Source organism: Myotis brandtii, unplaced genomic scaffold (genome assembly GCF_000412655.1).
Source record: "Myotis brandtii unplaced genomic scaffold, ASM41265v1 scaffold276, whole genome shotgun sequence".
NCBI lineage: Eukaryota > Metazoa > Chordata > Mammalia > Chiroptera > Vespertilionidae > Myotis > Myotis brandtii.
The window spans coordinates 1,138,885-1,162,978 of NW_005360509.1; the positions used below are offsets into that span (position 1 = coordinate 1,138,885).

General features: G+C 40.6%; 1 protein-coding gene across 28 annotated transcripts in view; it reads left to right on the forward strand.

Moving 5' to 3' along the window:
- Window positions 1-24,094, forward strand: part of EPB41L3 (erythrocyte membrane protein band 4.1-like 3) — a 215,555-nt gene that overhangs the window by 173,333 nt on the left and 18,128 nt on the right. For 16 of the 28 annotated variants that reach the window (XM_014541649.1, XM_014541638.1, XM_014541645.1 and 13 more), the window contains 8 exons: window positions 364-582; window positions 938-1,025; window positions 5,916-6,068; window positions 9,758-9,855; window positions 10,533-10,708; window positions 13,651-13,871; window positions 17,264-17,827; window positions 23,379-23,432. In XM_014541649.1, the coding sequence (XP_014397135.1) occupies window positions 364-582; window positions 938-1,025; window positions 5,916-6,068; window positions 9,758-9,855; window positions 10,533-10,708; window positions 13,651-13,871; window positions 17,264-17,827; window positions 23,379-23,432 (1,573 nt within the window). The remainder of the gene's footprint in view (window positions 1-363; window positions 583-937; window positions 1,026-5,915; window positions 6,069-9,757; window positions 9,856-10,532; window positions 10,709-13,650; window positions 13,872-17,263; window positions 17,828-23,378; window positions 23,433-24,094) is intronic. The other 12 variants (XM_014541648.1, XM_014541664.1, XM_014541651.1 and 9 more) reach the window with 3 other exon arrangements.

The following is a 24,094-nucleotide window of genomic DNA, read 5'->3' on the forward strand; positions in this document are numbered from 1 at the left end:
CACACACACACAACCAAAGGTTTCAGGGAATGTGCTAGGGACTATTCATTTGATTTTAAATGTTACTTTAAAAGATGTTAGAAGAGTATGTCTTTAGGTTATTTTTTTACCATGTGCTTTATTAATAAAACCCTATTTTATTATGAACATTGACTTGTCCTTAGATGCCCTTAAATATTATGTTTTTGTGGCCAAGTATTTTCTCTTAATATCCACATCAACATATAGATGCTAGAAAATGTGTCCTTGTGTGATTGATTATCCGATCGGGAGAAATTGCCTATCCAACAATATGTGCTGAGTGGTCTCCTTTTCCTGTGTCCCACTGCTGGCTTTCTGCTTTGTCCTCTTGGATACCGGAAGGTACTACCTCTGCTTACAACTGCGAGATGACATCGTGTCCGGGAGGCTGCCCTGCTCCTTTGTCACCCTTGCCCTGTTGGGCTCCTACACTGTCCAGTCAGAACTTGGAGACTATGACCCTGATGAATGTGGAAATGATTACATTAGTGAGTTCCGCTTTGCACCCAATCACACTAAAGAACTGGAAGATAAAGTGATCGAGCTGCACAAGAGTCACAGGTTAGTGGCAGAAGCCCTGAGAACAGTCCATTTAATAAGTTGGGCCTTGATGAGTGAGCGTCCCTTTCTCTCCGCACTTTTCCCAGAACTGATGTTGGTGTTTTGTGGGTGGGACTTTAGTAGAGTAGGGGTCTGCACTGGCTGGTACAGTTCTGGGATAGTTAGGTTCTTGCTTAGAATGTCTATTGTAAGGTTTTCTTTAAAAGCCATCTTATTCTTTTTCTTCCCTCAGATACAGATCTGCTGGGCCTCTGTGGGGGCTTGCTTATTAGGTAGCAGGGGGGCTAAGTAGGAAACATTTCAGCTTCGCCAGGTAAAAGCAGAGCAGCATTGTAACCCTTTCTTTTCTTATCAGAGGAATGACGCCAGCAGAAGCCGAGATGCATTTCTTGGAAAATGCCAAAAAATTATCCATGTATGGGGTAGATTTACATCATGCCAAGGTATGCATTTCTTAACCCCCAAACTTTTTATTTAGTTTTATTTAATTCAGTGCTGTTATTGCTATAAGCTCGTGATTTTTACTTCAGTGCATGTAACCCAAACCTTTGGGCATTCAAATCTGCGTTTGCTCTTTAAGGCCTGTCCAATGATAAAGCACATTTCGCGCCGATATTTCACTGAGGGGTTGGCTCAAACTCACAGGACTCGCGGTCTGAGCCTCTGATTGCCTGTTGATTCAATTGGAACTTTTTATCTTTACATAACACGCTCTGAGCTCGCCCTGCCTTTCCTGTCTCAGTTGTATCTCCCACTTTGCGCTGGCACATGCCCTTTGCTCCTGCCAAACCCTGTCTCTGGCCTTTGCCTGAATGTGCTCATTTTTGCCTGCACTGTCCTGCTCCTTACTGTCTGTCTGTCTGTCTGTCTGTCTGTCTAAACTTGGCTGATTGTCCAAGACCCAGTTGTCACATCTACTTTGTGTGAAGTACTGTCTGTGGCCCTGTTCTAATTTCCCACCAGACACTCAGTAAATTCATGTGAAGTTTAAATAATGCCATCTCTGAAGCTGAGGTATTCTGACAAATAGCCAGTCCTTTGAAATAAGATTGTTATTTTTGCAGTTCAACTAGAATTAACCACCCAGGCTAAGGCTTGCCTGGTTGCTTGGCAATTGTGAAATGTTAAAGTTGTGCCTTGGCTATTTAGTCTTGGGAAGAAGGAAGTTGGGATTAGACCAGCCGTGGGCAAACTACGGCCCGCGGGCTGGATCCGGCCCGTTTGAAAAGAATAAAACTAAAAAAAAAAAAAAAGACCGTACCCTTTTATGTAATGATGTTTACTTTGAATTTATATTAGTTCACACAAACACTCCATCCATGCTTTTGTTCCAGCCCTCCGGTCCAGTTTAAGAACCCATTGTGGCCCTCGAGTCAAAAAGTTTGCCCACCCCTGGATTAGTCTGTATGAGGGGGAGATTGTAAGGATGCCTAAAGCAGCTTTTACTCCATGTCATTCTTTTTCTAGAATCTGTATTTTTCAGCAGTGAGAGAATGAGTGCATGAACTATTAGTCTGTTACTTGAACACCTGTGAATAAAGAACTGTAGCAGTAAAGGCAAGCGTTCATGCAAACTGTTATCATCAAAACTTGAGAAATTTGTTAGGATCTTAGGGGTGGATTCTGGTACTTCAGCAGTGTTGAAAGATCTCTGACAAGGTAACATTGCTCCAGTTATGGGATGTGCCTTTACTTCTAATACACAGAGTAGCCACCAATTTCACGATCTGGGACTCACAGGAAGTTAACAGGCTTCTAGTCAAGGAAGTATCTTACACAGTCAAGTTCAGGGCCAAGGCATGAAGAGCATTTCAGCTGGCTCTGTTCAGGCAAACAGCTCAACAACCCTGAGTCCCATGGGAGGGAAATCTATGGTCTGTACGTTCTATTGATGCTACAGGTGAGCTGCTCCCTGGATGGCGTTTGGACCAGAAAATGGTGGCCACTGAGTGAACGCAGGCTTGACTGGTTATGACTGTGACCATTGTGTCCCCCAGACAGGATGTGGACTTCCAAGGGCTGAAGGCCTGAGCACTAAGCAGCATGATCTCCGAGGGTTGGCGGCCTTATCCCAGGGCTGGGTTGGTGCATCGTGCCAGGCTCTTTGACATTTGTGTGTAATTAGCAGGTCTGGCTCTTATTTACCTTCCAGTTTATTAGCTTTTCTCGCCTATTTTGTAGTCAGAGAACAAAGGCGTTTTATAGTTTATGCCAGCTATAAGGCAGGATGAGAATTTAAAAAGAAAATAAGGACACACACACTAGTAAGATGTTATCTTAAGAGTTTTTCCTTAGGTGACTAAAAGATAAGGAAACAAGAAGGAAATGAAGGTTGCCTGAAAATGTGAGTGGATCGAAAGCTATTTTTTGAATTACATTGCACATGATGATTCACTTGCTGCCCAGGAAATATAAATAAATGAGAGATTAGGGCATGCTTTTAGGGAAGTGCAGCTCGGGATGTATCCGTGTTCCCATCATTGAAAATAAAATCACTTAACGTTGCTCTAGCTACTGAATTAAAATGGATAGCTGCAATAATATGATTTGAATTTATTCCAATTAAAAAAAGAAAGAATTAAGGAAGTGCAAATGCAGCCCGTAGAAGGATTTCATCTGAATATTAAGTATAACAAATGATTTGGTTATGGACTCCATTTTCTCATGCAGCCACACTCTATCATTTTAAGAAGGAAAATTACTGAATTAAATTAGAGCTCATTTCCAGTCATCACTGGATGGCATAAAAGACCCTGAGCTGTAGGATCTGTTTAGAAAGTCTGAATTGTGATCTCTAACTCAAAGCTCTGTATAAAGAATACAATACCCGTATTAGCTGGAGGTCCCTTGTTTGGGAAAACCTGTTCTAAATGCTTTGTTTTCTTCTTAGGAAGACTCTCTCTGCTTGTTTGTCAGCTAATGTCTGTCTGAATAGGCTCTGTGAGAGTCATTTATTTCATAGAAGATTCTAAAATGTAGGTATAAATCCACATCAGATATCCCATGGACCAAGTGATAATGAAGGAAGGCAAAGTTTAAACAGTGATTTGAAATTAAGGGAACAGCGTGCACATTTATTTTAATTACAGTAGACTGAGCCTATCCAGGTCTTCCTTCGGTACTCCCTGCTAAAAGGAGCATTAAATGTGTTCGTTGGTAGGGAAACACACATGTCCCCAAGATAGGCTGCCAAACGAGCTTTCAATACACAGTTAGGGCTGTGGCCGAAAACTTGAGAAAAAAGGTATCTTTTTTTTGTGCTTTATGATTAACATAATGAAGACCACCATGCAATTTAAAACGCCACTTACCTGATATTGTCTTTCTTCATTTGCCAAACGTGTAATGGCTTAATTAACCCATGCTAGGCAGGCACTAGCTATGACCATGTGGCTGCAGAGATTAAATTGAGCTCTTGCTCTCAACCAGCTGTGGTCTTAAGGAGAAGGCAGGTAGGTGGGAGTTGACTGCAGTACCTTTGCTGGGGGCGTGCTGATACAACAGAGTGATATGGGGACACAGAGCAGTTCATGCCGGAGGGTACAGGAGAACAGTGCGGGGCAAAGGAGCCTTCCCAATCTTCCCCAGGAAAGGATGCTGTTTTCTTTGATGGAAAGACACTGATGAGAGATTTAAAAATAGATAAAATACTGAAAAATGTTTGAAATGTCCTTTCCCTCTTTAGCTCAAAGGCATCTTTTCTAAACTTTTATGTTCTTTACCAAAAAGAAAGAGAATCAAAGAGCAGTTACTCAAACCTGCATTTGTAGTCATGGCGTGAGGTGGTCACCTCTGAGCTGTCGTGTGAGCAGATGGGCTGGGTCTGAAGGCTCAGTAATGCCAGGGACTCGTCAGCATCAGGTTATAGCTCTTTAAATTGCTCTTTCACATTAAAGCCCGTGGTAGGTGGTGGGCAGTTTCTGGACTTGGAGGCCTCAGGTTTTATGTCCTGCCATCAAGTGTTTCCACGCCTGTAATTTCATACCTAATGGAGCGATAGATTTCAAAGGTAAAATGTTTTCTTTTAAACCAATTATAAACATATATGACCAGAGATGGACTGAAATATTTATTTTTTGCTTCTGGAAATGTTCATCTTGGACCTTGCACTGACAGGATTTAGGCAGTAAATTCCCACAATATGGACGAGTCAGAATCTCCTATTTGGGTTCTACCATTTTCCTCTCTGGGGCTGCAGAGTGACTCAAAGTTGGGGGCAGCCCTGCTGATTAAGGTGACAAAAGACCCCAGCTTCTTCCCCCCATCCCATGTACCCCCTACTCCCAACAACCATCGAGACAAGGTGGAGGCTGCGCCTCACACGCAGTCCTGCCTCTGTCCTTCGTTTTCACTCCACTCGGGTCACCACAGATGTTCATTTTACATGGATTCCCCCTGAATACAATACTGAGGGGGCATAGACTATGCGTGGTGTGTCTCTTAAACTTTATATAACATCTCTGATGACCTCGGGGACCTCTGGGCATCACATACCCCTAGGAAATGACTTAAATGTGAAAAGTACAAATAACAAAGCAAATTGCAAATGTGGCATGATCCCACCTTTGTTATAAAAGACTATACACATATATAAAATCTATCCATATTTATGTGAATCATATTGTTAAGTGTGCTTACCACTGGGCAGTGTGTGTGTTGGGGCCTGTTGGGGAAGTGCAGTACATACTTAAGAGAAAAACAACACTATTTTATATTTAAATTTTACTCTGGCAATAATGGTATATAAAAAAGATTGAGGCTCTTTTTAAAGGAACAAACTCCAAAACACTCATAAGAAAGGATAGGGCCCCTCTCTTAGTATACATATTGGTTAAGAGTGCTGCCTCTGTAACCAGGCTGCTCACATTCAACTGGGGAAGATACGTAACCACTCTGTGGCTCAGTTTCCTCATCTGTAAAGTGGGAAGAATAATAGCAACTATCTCAAAATATCATATTGAAAATTAAAAGGGTTAATATATGTAAAGTATTAGGGCAGTGCTTGGCACTCAATAACCGAGAACTGCAGCTGTTACTTATGTTAACAACACACCTTCATCGGGTTGGCCTGTTCTATGTGCAGTATTTCTGGATATCCTGGATACCTGGGTGAGCAGGCTTTACTCTAACAAATCTCCACAGTGATAAATATCTTCATTTCAAGGCTGTTGTTTAATGGTAATGTTTAAAAATGGCTGCAGTATTTTTCTTACTTAAATTAGACCTTCAGGTAGTCAGTTATAGATTCTGTTATGGAGGCTTAAATACTGTACCCAGCCGTAAGTGGAAACAAATGAGATACTGACCCTTGGTCTCTTGCTTCTATTTTCCAGGATTCTGAAGGAGTAGAAATTATGTTAGGCGTTTGTGCGAGTGGTCTGTTGATATATCGAGACCGGCTGCGGATAAATAGATTTGCCTGGCCCAAGGTTCTAAAAATCTCATACAAACGGAACAACTTCTACATTAAGATCCGCCCGGGTGAGGTAAGTAGACCCAAATTTGCATGTACATTGGGAAAAAAGGAACCTGATAGCAAACAAATATGTAAATAACCTGCTCACAAGTTCTCAGCATCTCAGGACATGGTTGGTGAGTTATGTCTAAATGCCTAAGAGAATTTATTGTAGGTTTGTCCAACAAATAGGTAGAAACAAGTGTTTTTTGTTTTTTGTGTTTTTTTTCCAGTTTTTCCCATAGCATACATTAATTGAAATTACTGTTTTTACATATTTTAATGTAAAACCCAGATTCATGAATAATGTTCTGTATATTTCAAGCTGTGGTATAAATGAAAGTCTAAGTCATTAAACCTCTTCATGAATGAAAGATTTCTCCCTACCAGTTCTATTGTTGTCTCTATGCTCCCTTTCTCTGTCTTCCAAATCTGACAGCATCTTTTTTTAAATTATATTTTTATTGATTTGGGAGAGAGAGAGAAACATCAATGAGAAAAAAACATCATCGATCAGCTGCCTCCTGCACCCCTCACCCCCACCAGGGATAGAGCCTGCAACCCAGGCATGTGCCCTGACTGGAATCGAGCCAATGACCTCTTGGTGCATGAGTCGATGCTCAACCACTGAACCACACCTGCCAGGCAATCTGATAGCATCTTAAGGTGGATAGTTTAGAGATAATGTGCAACAAGGTATAAGAAAGATTAGAATGAGGGACACAGAGTGTAAATTATGTAAATGTTCCACAACCTAATATATTTTCACCTTTTTTTTTAAATCAGAGAAGTAATGAAAGAGTCAAAATTGTTAACTAATCCTTATTCCTTGGACAACAGCATCTATGATCGACATATTTGTATTATCCTTAGTGGTTTGTACATAATAGGTAGTAAGTACCTGCTATATCTGGTTAATAGATAATTAATAAATATATCCATTTCTGATCAGTATGATTAACATAATGGAAGCAAAGCTCTAAGATTGCAGTTCATTTATGTCTCGGAACATTTTCTGGCATAATATAGAATTATATCCTGTCTTCAAAATCAGCCTACCCACTGGTGGAAAATACAATTAAAATATCAGACTACAAAGCAAGCAATAATGTGTAGTGTATATATAAAGTCATCCTTGTTTCTGAAGACTGAAATAATCTGTAAGCTTTTCACGTAAATACCCGCAATTACAGTAATATTAAAAATATTTCCTAAAGATTGCATGTTAAACTTATAACTGATAAATGTTCATTTGGATTTATTAAACATAAATAAGCAAGCATCTGTTTATTGCTAGGTAACATGTTGGGCATTGGAAATGGAAACATAAATATGAATTTGTCCCTGTCCTTAAGGGACTTTATATTTGGCACAGAAACAGACTCGCACGCTTGGAACTATGTCATGATACCGATGAGATGATATCCGATGGTCATGGAGTGAACACGGTTGTGAGAGGCCAGCAGGGAACAGTGGAGAAGTGCATCAGTAGACAGTAGTGAGCCGAGAAAGGTTTTAAATTAGGGCGTGTCATAACTAGATGAACACTTGAGAATGATGGGTTTCTTAATTAATCTGCTTCGTAATGTGATGTGATAAGACCTAAACTGGAGCAGAGGCTCTGGGAATAGAATGGAAGGGGCACATTTGAGACGGATTTCAGAGGCAGAACAGGACATTTTGGAGACAGGATGGGGGAAGGATAAAGAGGAGAGTCCGGGATGATCAGTCTCAGTTTGCACGAGAGAAGGCAATGGAGATGATATTATAGATGAGAGGAAGGGCGGGGGGTGTGAATTTAAGGAAAAAGATTGAAATTCCTTTGGGACAGATTTTCAGGAGGTAATTCTTACCTAGTAAGAAATACAGGACTTGAACAGAGACATCAACTGTATAAATTTTAATCAGGGCCTTAGACATGGAATAAATTACCCAAAGAACAAGAGAACTTAAAGAGGGAAAAAGAGAGAGAGACCCTATAACAAAAAAATCTGGGTAAGACCACTTTTTGAGAGAGGTAGGCCAAAGAGGAACACAGGGAGATTAAGAATAACAGCCAGAGAAAGGAACAAAGGACAAAAACAGTCACAGATGACAGTGAGACGAGATTCAGGGGACGTGGTTAACTGGCAGTGCCAAATGTTACAGAGAAGGTGCAGGTAAGAACTAAGAAAATTTCATCGCAGTTGACAGGTCCTGTTGTGACATTTAAGAGTTCAGGAAGGAGTTGGGAGCCCCTGGCAGGTTGCAGTGAGGTAAGGAGTGAAGGAGCTGAGGCTTCTCCGCCAGGACGTGTATCGTGAGGAGTGAGAAGATTCTGGCTCAGCAAAACAGGCTCAAAGGAAGTTGTTTCCCTCCCTTTTTTATAATCATATTTATAGGCTGAGAAGAATGAGTGAGAAGAAATTATTGGTAGCCCGAAGACTCTGAAGAGGTCGCAGTAAAAAGAATACAAAGCACCGCGAGCTAGATAAACATTTTAAAAGTCTAGCGCCTCTATTATCTTGAGAGAATCTCCCCAGCTTCTTACATGAGCAAGTTGATGCTTTTTTTTAAACCCCTGACCTTTGCATAATGCATGGCACATATTAGAGGCAGGATGAGTAAATGGGGGATGGTTGAGATACAATCCACAGTACTAGGTTTGTCAGTCGACTGGGTCCATTGGACAGTGGTGATTTTCATGACCACCACTGCACATGAACTTCCAGAGGGAATAAGAAATTGTGAAAGGCAGCTGCAGTTAAAGCAACCTGGATGTGTTTCCCAGTCTCTCCCCTGCCCAGTCCCTCTCAACAAACAAGAAATAGAAGTCAAGCATAAGTGTATCTCACACGCCATGCAGAGGAGCCCTCTCCTTGGTTCTTTGCCACGTAAATGGCTTTTGCTATTGATTATGTCAATAGTCAAGAGGTTTTGTGCTCTTTGGGAAAGGCTTTATTGTTTAAGATGATTGCCCTCTGGTGGCCTGATGCATACTGTCCTCAGAGAATAAAAAATTAATGAGTAGCTGCAATGATATTAAAATAATTACTCGGGAAATCAGATATTCCACCTTGGAAAATCATATGACTGATAGAGTATCACCTGAACTATAAATGCTAAGTAATATGAAAATGTGTCCTCCAAATCCCTGATCTTATATATAATATCGAGAGATGTTACCATTTAGCATGGTAATCCATACTATAATGAACAGATAACATCAGCAATACCTGATACCAAGTCATCAAATACCTAGGATATGTGCATATTTCCAGACCAGATATTAGGAGAAAATGTCGCTCTGAGAATGCTATAGACTTTAAACCTTTTGTTCATTTCTGTATCTTCCATTTGAAGTCATGATGTCATGGAAGAAACAATGAAAATTAGGCTTACATATGAGATCAGGACAAGTTGGTCTCTGGAAGGAATCCAAATATCCTTGTTTGCATTTAGTTTTCGTAAGATCCATACTGATACATAAAACATCTACTATATGCATAATGTAGTTGTCTATACCCGCAGTATTTTAAGGAAATAGATAGTAGATATAAGGAGGTTTTTTTTTCCTTTTTAATGAATGCATGTGTATAGCATGAATTCCACATAGAGCAATTGATTTAGTAAGTAAAGAAAAAAGAGTTGTGAGTGGTATTTTGATTTTTAAAATTATTTGCTTTTCTGTTATTTGTCATTTTAAACTTGATTCTACTCTTCAATGTTTTCTAAATGTAGTTTGAACAATTTGAAAGTACCATTGGGTTTAAACTGCCAAACCATCGAGCTGCCAAGCGTTTATGGAAAGTGTGTGTTGAGCACCATACATTTTTCAGGTAGGTAGAGATCAATTTGCTTTTTTCCTAAGGAAAAAAAATAGAGTGCCTGGCATTACTTATACTGAAAAAGATTGTTGGGAAGAAGAATGTGGAAGCATAGCCTTTCTAAAGTTCCTTCAAGCTCATTGTCACGAGATTTTTTAATAAGAAATCCTAAAAGAACTTCTGACTAAATTCGAATAGGTTTCCTTCATTTGTACTCTATTGATCTGCTCCATCTCCTCTTTATTATCTTTAGTACCTTTTCATTATTTTTGCAGGATGTCTACTTCAAGTGTTCAATCCGTTTCTTACTATTTCAGTAATTTCTCAATACCTGACTAATTAGGGCCATTAGATTTGTGTCTATACAATAACAAATTATCACTGTCCTTCCCTACCATCACCTACTTAATTGCTCTTGGGGCTTATAGAACCACAGACTCTCCAGTTACATGGGATGTTAAAGTCTGCTAGTCCAACCCAACTCCCATTTTGATTATAGCCTCGATAACATCTCTTGTTGATATGTATTGTGTCAATTTTTTTCTTATAAAATCAGATTTATTTCATTGCATTTGGGTGTTAATCCTCTAGTACACAAAGCACTTTACCTTTCAGAACAGAGTAAAAGGGTAGCATTCTCAATATTTGATTTACTATTCTTTCTGGTGTTTTTTCTTCACTATCTTTAGATTGTTGTTACCAGAAGCACCTCCAAAGAAATTCCTTACCTTGGGCTCCAAGTTCCGTTATAGCGGCAGAACGCAAGCCCAAACCAGAAGAGCCAGCGCACTGATAGATCGTCCAGCCCCTTACTTTGAACGCTCCTCCAGCAAACGTTACACCATGTCTCGCAGCTTGGATGGAGGTAGGCATCCCTACCCTGAATACTCTCTAGTGGCTGCCCACTATGGTGAAGCCATCGTGAGCTGTCAGTGAACATAGATCCTCTTGGGTAGTAGGAAATGGAAAGCATTTTCTTCCTGGTCTGTGGCTGACTGGCAAGTTTTAACCATCCATCCTCAAAAACATGTGCCTTTGTGAGTAATGTCTGTGACTTTAGATTTATGTAAGATTACATGGAGAACGAAGAGCATAACTTTCTTAAGCTGGTACCCTGAATTTGGAGAAAGGTTCTCTCGTTCTAAATATGGTAGTCACATACTCTGTAAGGAATCTGGTTTCCTTGCCAACGGATCTTAAATGATTGTCAAGTTTGTCTTAGACGATTTGTTTCAGAAAGAAAACTCTAAGTTAAATGTATCCCTGTTTCTAAAAAAGAAATTATGAATAAAATGTGACTCATCAGTCAGTAAATAATAGCTTCTAGAAAGGATGACAGTCAGATAACAGAGCAAAGGGCTGTAAATTAAATCCTCCTGACGGACTGGGAGAGCATTGTCTATAGATGTTGTCTACTGTTAAGTCAAATGTGTAAGTAAAACAGGGAGAAAATTGCCTAAATAACATGTTTAAGGAATGGCATAATCATGAGTTTTCCACAGGTTTTGTTTTGTGGGATGGTTTTGTATTGTATCTATAGTTACACACAGATGTGCTCTCTGCTACAAGACTTGGCAGCTAGAGGAATACTTAACTAGGAACTGAGCCCTGGCCAGGCCTCCTCTTCTCATTCCAAGCACCTGGAGATTAGTTGTTTTACGAAAGACCTAGCCTGTGCACATAAAGAATGAGACGTTTCTGGCATGTGTGTACGATTTTAATAGTAAGCACAAGCATAAATAAAAAATAAGGATCACCTTCTTCCCTACCGCCCTGCCTCTGCTCACCACAGCTCATGACACCCCAGTGTGGTTGGTGGGGTGACAGACCCCCTGAATCCCCTGATGAAAAAGACTGTATTTTCCTAATGGATGACGTTATATACAGTTTATAGAAGAAGCAAAAATTGTGTTGTTAGTGCTATGTTACATATGTTCCTAGTAAAGTGGAAAAAACACTACCTGGCGTAGGTAAATCCAGACTGAAGTCCAGTTCCTCCACCTGCACAGTAGTTGGTGAATGACTCAAACTCTCCCTGTCTCATCATCCATAAAATGGGAGTCAGGCCACCTCTGACAGGGTTGTTGCAAGACTGAATAAGACATACATCAGAGCACTGTTGCTATGGATGTAATTATAATTATCCCAATAATTATATTGATAATTATCCTACAGGCTTTTGTGAGGCAGCCTAGAAAGTTATTACCATTTGGTATCTTTTAAGAGTTTTCTTTTTTCAGAATATCTAACTTAGAGCCATACTTTTAGAATAAAATGTTGATTAGGACTGTTTCGGGTTGGATTAAGACACTCATATATCCATGTTAACATTGAAGCTTTTCTTTGGCATTGTCTCACTTACTCTTCTTTCTCCTTTAGAGAATCTCTGTAAACTGTATTTTATAAGTTATTGTTAAAGGAGCTTTTGTAGAATCACCCCTTTTCCCCCGAATACCATCCTCTTTGTTCAGTGATGTGTACCCAAGGGAACACATGTGTTATGAATGTTGTTTGCCTCATGACCTTTTGTGTGATAATGATTACTGAGAAGACAGAAGACAATTGTGCAATAAATATACTAATATCATGCTGTCTCTTCCTCCCTGCCCAAAAGTGATGTTAGTATGTGTTGTCTCTCACTCTTTGGGGTTCTGTCAATTCTAGTGTGTTTTCTGGGCTGCTGAGCTGGGGGCCATGGCTGCATGTGGGCATAAAAACTGCTTTTTGCAAAGTTGCAACTTCTATGGAGCCTAGCTGGCCCATTAGGAAACTATATCATATGAGCTTTTTCATCAGTACAACAAGATATAAAATATCTTAGTGAAGGTATTGTCGTGAAATGATTTACTATTAAAAGGATTTCAGAATATTTTCTTACTTTTATATAAATATGAAACCAGATTATATTTTGCCTGTGATTAGCTACTATGTGTTTGAAAAACAGCCTTTATAAGTTTCTGAAATATGGTATTTAAACCTAAAATAATGAGTATCAAATTTTAAAAATTTAATTGTTGTAAGCATCTCTTTCACTAAGACATTTCAGCTGGGATGAAAGGCTGTATCATATATTTTATGTCTGCATGCTTTGCCTTTGCATGAATTTCATTAACAATGTTTGTGTCATTTTCCCCAAATATTAGAGATGATTAAATGTATGCATATCATGGTAGATATGTGTGCATATGTTTTTTTAAAGTGCAGTAGAAATTAAAACATTTCTGCACTTCAGTTATGGAGTTGCCATTGAAACTTTATAATTTCTGCCAAGATGGTTAATTTCGATTATTACCCTTGTGGCTTTTATACTATAGGAAACTTTTCAGACATTATTAATAATAACAGGATGGGGTTTTTTTTAATTTCAGTGCTCCTTGGTGAGTGCCACTTTTAAAAATATGTTCAAAGTCAAGTGTACTAGATCAATGGTCTACTGAAAATATTATTAGTTGTGGAACTTGCCAAGTGTCTGGGGTAACAAGCTCGGTGGCAGCTCAGCCTCCCAGCCTTACACTCACATCTACCTGGCACACATCCTCACCATGGAGCCTGAGAATGGATGAAACGATTCTGGTGGCTTCAAGAGATGAGCATTGAAATCATTTTGAAACACTAGTGTAGAGGATATAGAAAGTTGAGTCTGTGCTAGCGCTTAGACAAAGGTACCTGCTGTGCTGGCTTGTCTTTTGAAGATAAAGCTGGATTTTTCTAGGGGCATATTGTGCGTGATGGGACAATTGGTGCTATTCATCTGTCTTCTGACTTAACTATTTCAGACTTTATTTCTTCCATTGTATTTGCTTTTAGCATCAGTGAATGAAAACCATGAAATATACATGAAGGATTCTGTGTCTGCTGCAGAGGTTGGTACTGGCCAGTACGCCACAACAAAGGGCATCTCTCAGACCAACTTGATCACCACTGTGACTCCGGAGAAAAAGGCCGAGGAGGAGCGTGATGAGGAAGAGGACAGACGGAAAAAGGCCGAGGAAGCCACTGCTGCCGCGGCAGTACGGCCCGAGGGAAAGGTACTTCTCCCAGGCTGCCTCCTAGAGCTCGCTCAGACTTCTGAGAGCTGCCGAGTAATGCTGAGAGCATAAACCAGGAATGGTGGAGACTTAGGCTAATTCATCTTTCAGCCTTAGTCACATTCTTATTATCAAATTTAAATGATTTCCTTGGTCGACATTTTTCCTCTGGAAGGATTCCCTTTCAACTTTTTGAGCATTTTTATTCTAACCACTGATGTGCTACATAAGACTTTCAATAGCTGTCCTGTCTGTATTTTTTTAAAAAATACATTTAATGGTGATTTACACTTTTCCGTTTGGGCTCATTGGTCAGAGCTATCGCTAAAGCTGTTTGTTTCTGGCCCCATTCTCCTACCCAAGGAGTGCATATTTTTTCAAGATACGCAGTGTAATGACATTGCCATTCTTCTGACTGCAAGTAATGGAGTGACCATAGCTTGTGTGTTTATACAGTGTTTCCTCTCTTAGCCTTATGATTATAATCTAATCATCAGAGTAGCGAGTGGGCATGTTTTAAAAAGTGATAGTAAGGCAGAAGGTTGCCAGGGAAGTTGGAAAGTGAATTTGGCAGCAACTTCTCCAAGGTGTTTTTTATTTTTTATTTTTTCATTAAATTTTGTAACTTCATTTCACCCAAATTCAATTTGTTTTTTAATATTATCTTTGTTTTTGGTGATCCAGCTCTATACAGCAACTTTTTAGAAAAATAAAAGTCAAAAGCCATATAGACCATCCACTTCTGCTTAGGGGTTTTGTATGTAGCAGAGCTACTCCCTAAAAGTCAGAAAACATTGGGAGGCTTATACATAATAGCAGCCATGGGAAGGAGTGGCTCCTGCCATGTGCTCAGCACAGAGTGAAATGAGATAACAGAATAAAAATGCTGTATAACTTACAGCTGTGTTAAAACCTGTGTAAATTTAATGTGGAAATCTTTTGCACGTGGGCTCTTTAAATATAGATTTATTTGCAGGGACTCACCCTCTGGGACTCTCTAGAGAAAACTCCTTTGGGCAAGAATTTAACAGTGACAGCTAAAAGGGTATACTGATCAAAACTGATCGTTGTTGTAGTTAGTTGCGTTAGGAAATTCAAAGACCCAGTCCATCCTTTCTGCAGGATAAAATTATTTGCCAAACAGAAAAAATAAAAACAGGATAGGAAATGATAGCAAAAAATGTTAGGATCACTTGTGCTGTTCAAATGTACTTGGTTCTGGGTTTTGCTTTTAGACTTTTCGTTTAAGTCAAGGCAGGTTTTAAATAGGACATGAAAAGAAGATAGTATACCTGAGCAGCAAATGTGTTGCATGCTTTGTTGAAAGCACCCAGGTAACATGTGCTTGTTATGGACGTGTAAACAGGATTAAGTGGCACAGAAAAGTAAATTACTTGCTTTGATCCAAAAAAAAATAGATCCAGGCAATCTCACTTTGATTTTAAATATCAGCAATTTGTTTACAGGAAGTGCAGCGTGAAGCAGTCATCACTTTGTGCACTTATGCTGTGGGAAAGTAAAATGACAGAGAAAAGCAGGGCTCTCGTAGTCTGAGTCTCTGAGAAGCCAGTACTCTGGCCCAAAGCGCTCCCGAAGGGGGCTGTGGCCGAGACGCAGTGCCGATGCAGGTGGATGTCTGTCCTCATCGTCCACAGTGCGCAACTGTCTTTTAAAAGCCACGTTCATAAGCAATATGAATGATTGCATCTTAACTTTATTATTCTCCAACTTCAAAAAGTAATGTAGAGGGTACTCATTTTTTAAAGAAAATGAAAATATATTACTAAAAATAGTTACTAAACAACTAGTCCCCTATTCCTTTGAGAGGAGGCCTGTCTCCCAGCTCTGAGTGCCTCAGGAGACTGGGTGGCCTTCTGCCACGGCAGGAACAATGGTCTGCATGCGGAAGTCCGCTTGTAACTAATACATCGCTCTCAGTTGAGTGAGATTTGTGCAGGGTCTTGTTTAAAACACAATGTTTAACATACATGTGAGTGTTAGGAAAAGACACACTTGTCTAATGTTAAAAAAGACTCTTCTAAATTCTAATATGTCCATGATATAATTTTATTTGTGCCTTTTCTTCCTCTTTGTCTCTGTAGTTATCAAGTTAGGAATAGATAGCCACCACAAAACAGGTTGGGTAATGTCCATGCTATCAGGTCACTAGGCAAACCACACACACACACACACACATACACACACACACACACACACACACACACACACACTCTCACACACACACACACACACACACACTCACACTCACAGAGAGCAGCAGAAGTCGAATTATCTTCAGGCTCTGTGTGACCTCGACTTGAACTCCTGGGCTGTGGCGGCTTCAGTGCTGTGCCCGGGTCCTTTTGGGGCCTTGCTTTCTCTGCCTGCCCTTGCTCAGCAGCCCTCTGCCCCCTTCCGAGGAGCCTGGCTGTGGTCCTCCCACTGCAGGGCCAGAGGGAAGGGGAGGGCCTCCCTGTCCCGCAGAGTCTGAGCTCACTGGGGAGCATATTTGTGGCAATGTCTGCCCCTGTCATTCTCATAAGAGCTCAAACCAGGCGAGTTAAGCCTACCATTTATCTACTAAGAAACTCCAGAAGGCTGGGAAATTGTATCTTTCTATTATTCATGGGCCACAAATAATACAAAGTAAATACTTGTAAGCCATAGTACCAGAAAACATGTTGTTTTTGCTTGTTAGCTTGTTAAAACCACTTATTGGAGTTTAAGTCCCATTTACATCATTGATAAAGGAGCCAAAATAAGAATTTTCCAAGGAGCCTCAATTCTTTGTGGAGAGTCAGATTTCCTAAAGGCTAATTACTGAAATCCCTGATTGGAACTGCTTGTCACATAGGAGGGGGGCCAGAAATTTTTTTATATGGAAACCCACCTGTTTGGGATATAATTGATTAACCAAGGAAAGGTAATGCTAGAGATTTCTTTTGACATAATCAAAATTTTGATCCATTTTTCTTTCTAATTCAACTGAACCACAGTAACAGATCTGTTAACTGATGATCAGGAGATGCTATTGAAAGTCTTGATTTTAAGTTATCAGAGTTATATTTACTTGCAAAACCCTTAAACTTTCTAGAAATATTTGATCATGTGAAACATGTCGACTTTGAGATTGCCCACAGATATCTTCTTGCTGACTTTTTTAAAAAGCCCGCCCTGGATTTGATGGGCGGATGGGAGAGCGGTAGCCATTGGTGGCAGTGTTGGCATGCAGCTTGAGTACTTTAAAATTCACGAACAAGCTAGTGCTGAAATTCTTGTTTTACAATTTATATTGATACCCATAAGAAAATTAACTAATTGCAGTTTTCTTTTTGTCCTTTTGCACCTCTGTTTGCTGCTTTCTGTCTCTTTCTCTGTCTCTTTCACATCAGTCACCTGGGCTTGGCACTGACTCATGTTCCCTGTCCCCCCCATCAGCCCACTGTCCCCCTGCATCTCCCACAGAGCTCCGTAGGAGGTGTAAGGAGAATGACCGCCCACCTCCGGGTTGCAAACCTTCTAAAGACACCGTGCCTGTGCACGGAGAGCCCTCCGTGGACTCTGACAGCAAAGGGAAGCCGTACCTAGCGGACCAGGATGTGGCTTTTAGCTACAAACAGCAAACTGGCAAAGGGGCCACCCTGTTCTCCTTCTCCTTGCAGCTCCCGGGGTCATTCCCTTCTCTTCTAGATGACGACGGGTACCTCTCTTTTCCCAACCTGTCCGAAACCAACCTCCTCCCCCAGAGCTTGCAGCATTACCTCCCGATTCGCTCACCCTCCCTCGTGCCCTGTTTCCTCTTCATCTTTTTCTTCCTGCTCTCAGCCTCCTTCTCAGTGCCATATGCCCTCACTCTCTCCTTCCCTCTGGCTCTGTGCCTCTGCTACCTGGAGCCCAAGGCGGCCTCCTTGAGTGCCTCACTAGACAATGACCCGAGTGACAGTTCAGAGGAAGAGGTGTGTACCTCGGCATAGAACACACTTCCCTGTCGTGGTCGGGGCTTTGGTCCGAAACAGTGTTAGACGGCTGCTGCGATAGTGGTCCTACTTTCAGAGCCTCATTTATTGTCTGTGCCAATCTGTGAAGCGATTTTTGTGTGTTGGGGGAAGCAATCCGGCCCCAGGGTTAGGCACAACACCATGTGGACGTAGCAGTCCGAGCCCAGCCCGGAATCATGCTGCTACCCACTGAGTTACATGGCTGGGGAAGGACTCAGCCAGAAGTCAAGTCTAAATAACCCTGTGGCTGTGTAACAATCAGGGTTAAGTTAAAGGTTTTGTTCAGTTACCGTTTAATAAAGTAAATTACACACAAGATAAATACATAACTTTTGACTAGATTTATGGAGTGTTATTAAAATGTACAGCCACTTCTCAAATAACGTTGCTTCATTCAACATCTTTTCATTATAACATTGATGAGATGCCATAGGAATTTAACTCTTGTTTATGTCAGTTAGCCTCTGGTAAAATTGGTTTCATTATACATCATTTCGCTTAAAGTAACAGACCCTGTCGACAACATTAAGTGAGGACTTTCTGTATCCTGATATCATGATATATAGTGGTGAGATAGTCTAGATCAGTGATATTCAACCTTTTTCATCTCGTGGCATTATCTATATATATAAAAGCCTAACCAACTGAACGACAGAATGACCAAACGACTAGTCACTATGACGCGCACTGACCACCAGGGTGCAGACGCTCAACGCAGGAGCTGCCCCCTGGTGGTCAGTGTGCTCCCACAGCCAACCTCCCGTGGGCCCTCCCCCACTACCAACCTCCTGCGGCCCTGATCAGCCTCAATTGCTGGCCAAGCCAAGGGACCCCACTCGTGCACAAATTCGTGCACCAGGCCTCTAGTATAAAATAATTAATAAAATTCTGCTGCACACCAAAAATGTATTTTTTGCCAATCTGATCATCTAAGGGAAAAGAGACCAGTACCCCTGACTAAATAGTCAGGTATTGCATGTTTTAAAAATTCTTGCAGCACACTGGTTGAAAAATCACTGGTCTAGATAAATGCTACTCAAGGTGAGGTGGGAGAGAACACTACCATAGGGGATGTGTCATCATCATCTGGGCAGTTTTACAAAACTGTAAATGCCTCTCATACTGGGGATTCTGAAATGTCCCCTCTACTGTCTTCTGTTGTCATTGCTAGGCTGTCATTGTTACTCACAGACATGAGCCACATTCCATGGGTGTTTTGGGTCAGAAAGGAAGTTTGAGCTGTTTAAAATGTCCACATCACATCAGTCATTGGCAGGGCCAGAAAGAACTGCGTTGAAAACACCAGTTTTCAAGCACAGTCAGGAAGAGACTCACTTGAGGCTTCTCTACACTGTAAAAATGGGCTGAAATCTCATCAGCACTAGCAATGCCAACGTATACACTGGATGATTTCTTTAAAATCCAACATGAGTCCAAAACCCCACATGCATTCAGACAGTCTGGAAAGGCCAGGGACGTTGGATGGGCCTCTATGGCTTCCAGCCAGGCAGTTGTTCAGTGGGGAAAGGACTTGAGCCTTCAGCCTCCATCCCCGAAGCCCTGCCGCCTATCTGTTTCCTGTCCCTCATCCAAGCCATTGGGTGAGCTGATGTTGTCGCCAGCAGCCTTTCCTCTTAATTGCTCTCCTTTCCCCTTAGCGGTATGAACAGCCCAGCGGTTTCCCTTTCTACAGGCTTCACATAGAGAACAGGGAAAAGGAATAGAAGCTGCCCGCAGAGGCACCTGGCTGTCACCTGCCCTCCTGCCCACTGCTCCCCTGGGCCCCTCAGCTCTTCTGTTCCCACAAAAGAAGGGTTTTGTGGCAGGAGACAAGCCCATTACTCTTAGCATTTAAAAAATTTACAAAGTCAAAGCCACGTTATAATAAGAAAAGAAAGTCTTTTCAGTTTTTGCTCAGCTAGAAATCACGTGAGCTGCACCTGTGAGTATATAGTATTGCCAGGGTGTGTAAGTATCTATATTTAGTGGTATTATGACCATTTCTTTTCAGCAGAAGGGGAAAAAATGGGAATGGTTTCACAGATGTTTGAAATAAAAGTTTAAGCTTTTCAAGTTGATAATTGCCTAAGAGCCCTTTTCAAGGATCCTGGGTCACGTATGACTTAGGTTAGATATATGTAACTATTTTCATACTTGAAAAATACTTTTCAGAGAAAACTAGTTTAAATCTTAGGCTTTAATAGCACTCTTTCTCATAGTGGCCATAATATCAAATAATATAAGACTAGAACCTACAGCAGTCAAGAACACAGTTTTATCTATAAAGACTATATAGCTTGTTTCCAACCTGGACATACATTTTTCCTTTAGCAATGGAGTTAGTCATCAGGCTGGCATAAAGCAAAAAGATTGCCGTTTTATGCTTTCTGAATTCTAAATAACTGAACTTACGTGTAGCAAACCACACAGATCTTGTGCCTAATCCAGGGTATACATCTTGTTGTAATCAATGCATGAGAACTCATGTTAAACTTGGGCATGTCTGCATTACGTCGACAAAACAAATCACAGCAGTACTCCTTGCAAGCTGGTGACCATGGGACTGGAACTTCCCAGTACGGGACTCTCCTTGTTATTGAAAATCTCTCAGACCATGAACCAGCCCTGGCCGCTGCAGTCTCCCGAGCCCCCCTCTGCAGCCTCGGTCAGCCGTGGCAGCTCTCCTGACACTTCATATTTGGCCATCTGTTCAGTGTCGTCTCTTAACACCAAGTGTTCAGAGCTGTGCTCTCTAGTTCCAGCCAAGCTAGAGAACTCATATGTAGGTCATTCAGTTAAAAAAAATAGCCATTTGTTTACATGGCCTGTTTCATTCTCCAGGCCTCAAGCACTTTGGCAGCTACACTGGGTGACTTCGTAACATACAGTTCAGCTCTGTGACTTTGATTTTGCAAAATCACTAATGGCCATAATTCTTTTTAAGTATTTTATCATCACTGCTTTCATTTTTCACCTGTTGTGCTGGCTTAATTAGTTCCAGCCTTTCTCCAGAGTGAAATCCAATGTAGAAATGCTTAATCATTTCAAACATAAAGCTGTTGGCCAATAATATCTTTCTTTTGTACTTTCAGAGTGGTCAAATAAGAAGGGGCGGTATATCAAATTGTCTTTTAAGAAACAAGATGAATTTAGCTCATCATACCATAAAATGTAGTTACATATGAATTTCTGAGGAATTTTTTGATAATGCAAAAAACAAAAAGATAAAAATCAAATCTGGAGGAAAAAATTGACCACTTAATTTTAACATTTTAAATTAATAGTAATAATTATGTTATATTAGCATCAATATATTACAATTATTATAGGTTTTCTTAGTTCTGTGTGTGTCAGACATATAAAGCACTGAGTATCCATTTCTTGATCTGGTTAGGGTTATTTTCACCATTTTACTAGAAGGAAATTGGGATTAAAACATAAAATGTGCCCAATGTGTCACAGATTTGACTAGTGAGGATTTTAGCTCATGTCAGTCTGATCAGGCCCCTCACACTTCACCAGGACTGTAACCTAAAGCCAAGATGCTTGCAAAGTCCTTGATATAAATTTTAAAGCCATAGGGAAATAATATGTGGGAGGAGAAATACTTTCAAGAACTTTTAAAATCTTTGACACAATTAGCACACTGAGCACAAGTCATTCTTGTTTGTTCTTGAAAGTTTTAAGATTTTGAATTATTTCATAACCTGTCTCTCTCTTTTTAATTCAGACTGACCTTTCCCTAGATTGTCAGTGGGTGAAGCATTGTAATATCTTAGCAATGATCACCCAAGAAAATTAATAGCCACCCACCCCACATGTTGCCAAGTTGGTCAGGTCATGAAAAGGTATCAACACACTTTTTTTACCAACCCACTGAAAATTACTTTCCACTTAAACATGCTAGCTAGTAGCCAGAATGGCGACCTCAGGTGTACCATTGCACAAATACCAACTCCTTTTCTTTTAGGACTATATAAAATGAAAGTTTGGGTTAGTGCCAAGAAATCAACCTAGCCAGAGTTATGTGAGCATAAACAACTCTCCCACTGTCCCTTCCTGACACTCTTGGGAGTGTCTTAAGAGGCAGATTCACAGCCTTAGAGCTTTGATTTTTGTTTTCAAAATGTTAATCACACATCTTTGCTCAAGGGAATTTAATAATGCTTAGCTGGTATTTATGGAAGAAAAGTCAGTTAATATTAGGGCATTTAGATGTTTCTGTTTCGATGGCTATACTATTCCCCGCCAGAGAAACTAGTTTTTGTTTTAAATCATAAACCTCTGAAACAGATTAAAAACCAGTTCTGAAATTTCTAGTATAATACTCCCCTAAAAACATGGGCCCTGACAATGCTGTGCTTTGTTTTATTCGTTTCCAAGTAAATATTTCTCTAATTTTAAAAAGTTATTATTATGCTGTTGTTAATTCTCACCTGAGGATATTCTTTCCATTGATTTCTTTAGAGCTGGGGTGGGGACCGTCCAGCCCGTGGGCTGCATAAGGCCCAACAAATCATTTGGTGCGGCCCTGCCAAGGCAACTGCAGGCAGGACTTGAAATTCAATAAATCCAGGAGCTTTTTTTATAGCAACATAAATTTATATTAAGTGAACTATATTAAGCGAATGATGTTATAAATATCCAGATGACCCCTGGTTCCCCACCCTGCTTTAGAGCGAGTGGAAGGAAGGGAGGGAGGGCAGAGAGAGAGAAACATGGATATGAGAGAGACATTATTATTATTATTATTGCTTCATTTGAATAGGAATTTTTGGAACAAGATATTTCAGTAGATATACCTCTTTATATTGGAGGGTGAGGCAAAATATACACAGGATATAGTCTTAAAAAATACCTAGTTAGCAAAGCTAATTGAAAATTAAGTTACTTTTTTTTATATATAAAACATGTGCCTGTGAGTCACTGGCATGTGCTTTTTATAATTACTAAGTAATGCAGATGGCCTGGTGGTCACAAATGGATGTAAATGATCAAAACGGTATAAATGAGGGGCTGAAAGTCCAGTGACTGTTATAGTAGCTTTTTATTTAAATTTCCATTTTAATTTACCTTTCAAATGTCTGAACTATTATTAGAATTTTAAAAAAACTATATAAACATCAAATTTGCATTAAGTATTTTGCATTAAGTATATTTAGGGGATCTTTCTTGGGTTTTAGTTAAAGCTGGGGGAGGGGGGGGAAGAATGACAAATTGGTTTTCCCAAAACATAAAACCAGACAGGTCAGCTTGGCTACTGTAGTGTCTGCGGTTCCCGCAGGCTGTGTGCCTCTGGTCTTCCTCTGAGTGGCTCTGCTGGTGAAACCTAGCTCTGGCCTTGCTTTTGCTTTTGCTTGACCCTGCATTCTCGTGGGAAGGTAGTTTGATTCGGATCACAGAGAAAGAGAGTGGACTGCTTGGCCTGTGCCATGCCCCATTTAACCAGACGGGTTTGTTTTCTATTCCTGCCTTCCTCCTGGAACCCGATCACTTCTCTGGTCAATAGACGGACAGTGAGCGCACGGACACCGCGGCCGATGGGGAAACCACTGCCACTGAGGTTGGTATAATCGCTGGGGTGGTGGCTCTGCCTTTAGGAACTTTGCATATTAGCTTTTAGGATGGAGAGAAATTCTAACCATAGCAATAGGAGTTAAATATTTTATGAGGCCTAGACTAGTGGTTCCAAACTCTGTAGAATCCCATTTCATGTTTCTCATTCAGAAGGTCTGGGGCCCAGATGGAGAATTTGTATTTCTAAGCAGTCCCTGGAAGTTGTTGATTCTGTCCATTTTAGTTAGGACCACATTTTGAGAATCATTTGGCTACACTGGTAATGCTTATTTTTCATATATTCCCCTATCCCAGTGGTCGGCAAACTGCAGCTCGCAAGCCACATGCGGCTCTTTGGCCCCTTGAGTGTGGCTCTTCCACAAAATACCACGTGCGGACGCGCACGCACAGTGCGATTGAAACTTCGTGGCCCATGCGCAGAAGTCGGTATTTTATAGAAGAGCCACACTCAAGGGGCCAAAGAGCCACATGTGGCTCGCGAGCTGCAGTTTGCCGACCACTGCCCTATCCCAAATGAAAGACTGTTTATGTATCACAGCTATGATGAGTGGGGAGGAGCATCACAAGTAATTTAATTAGCTTGTTGATGGTTACAGATATATATTTAAGTTCCAAATGGTCAAGTATACTTGTTCAAATAATAATAAT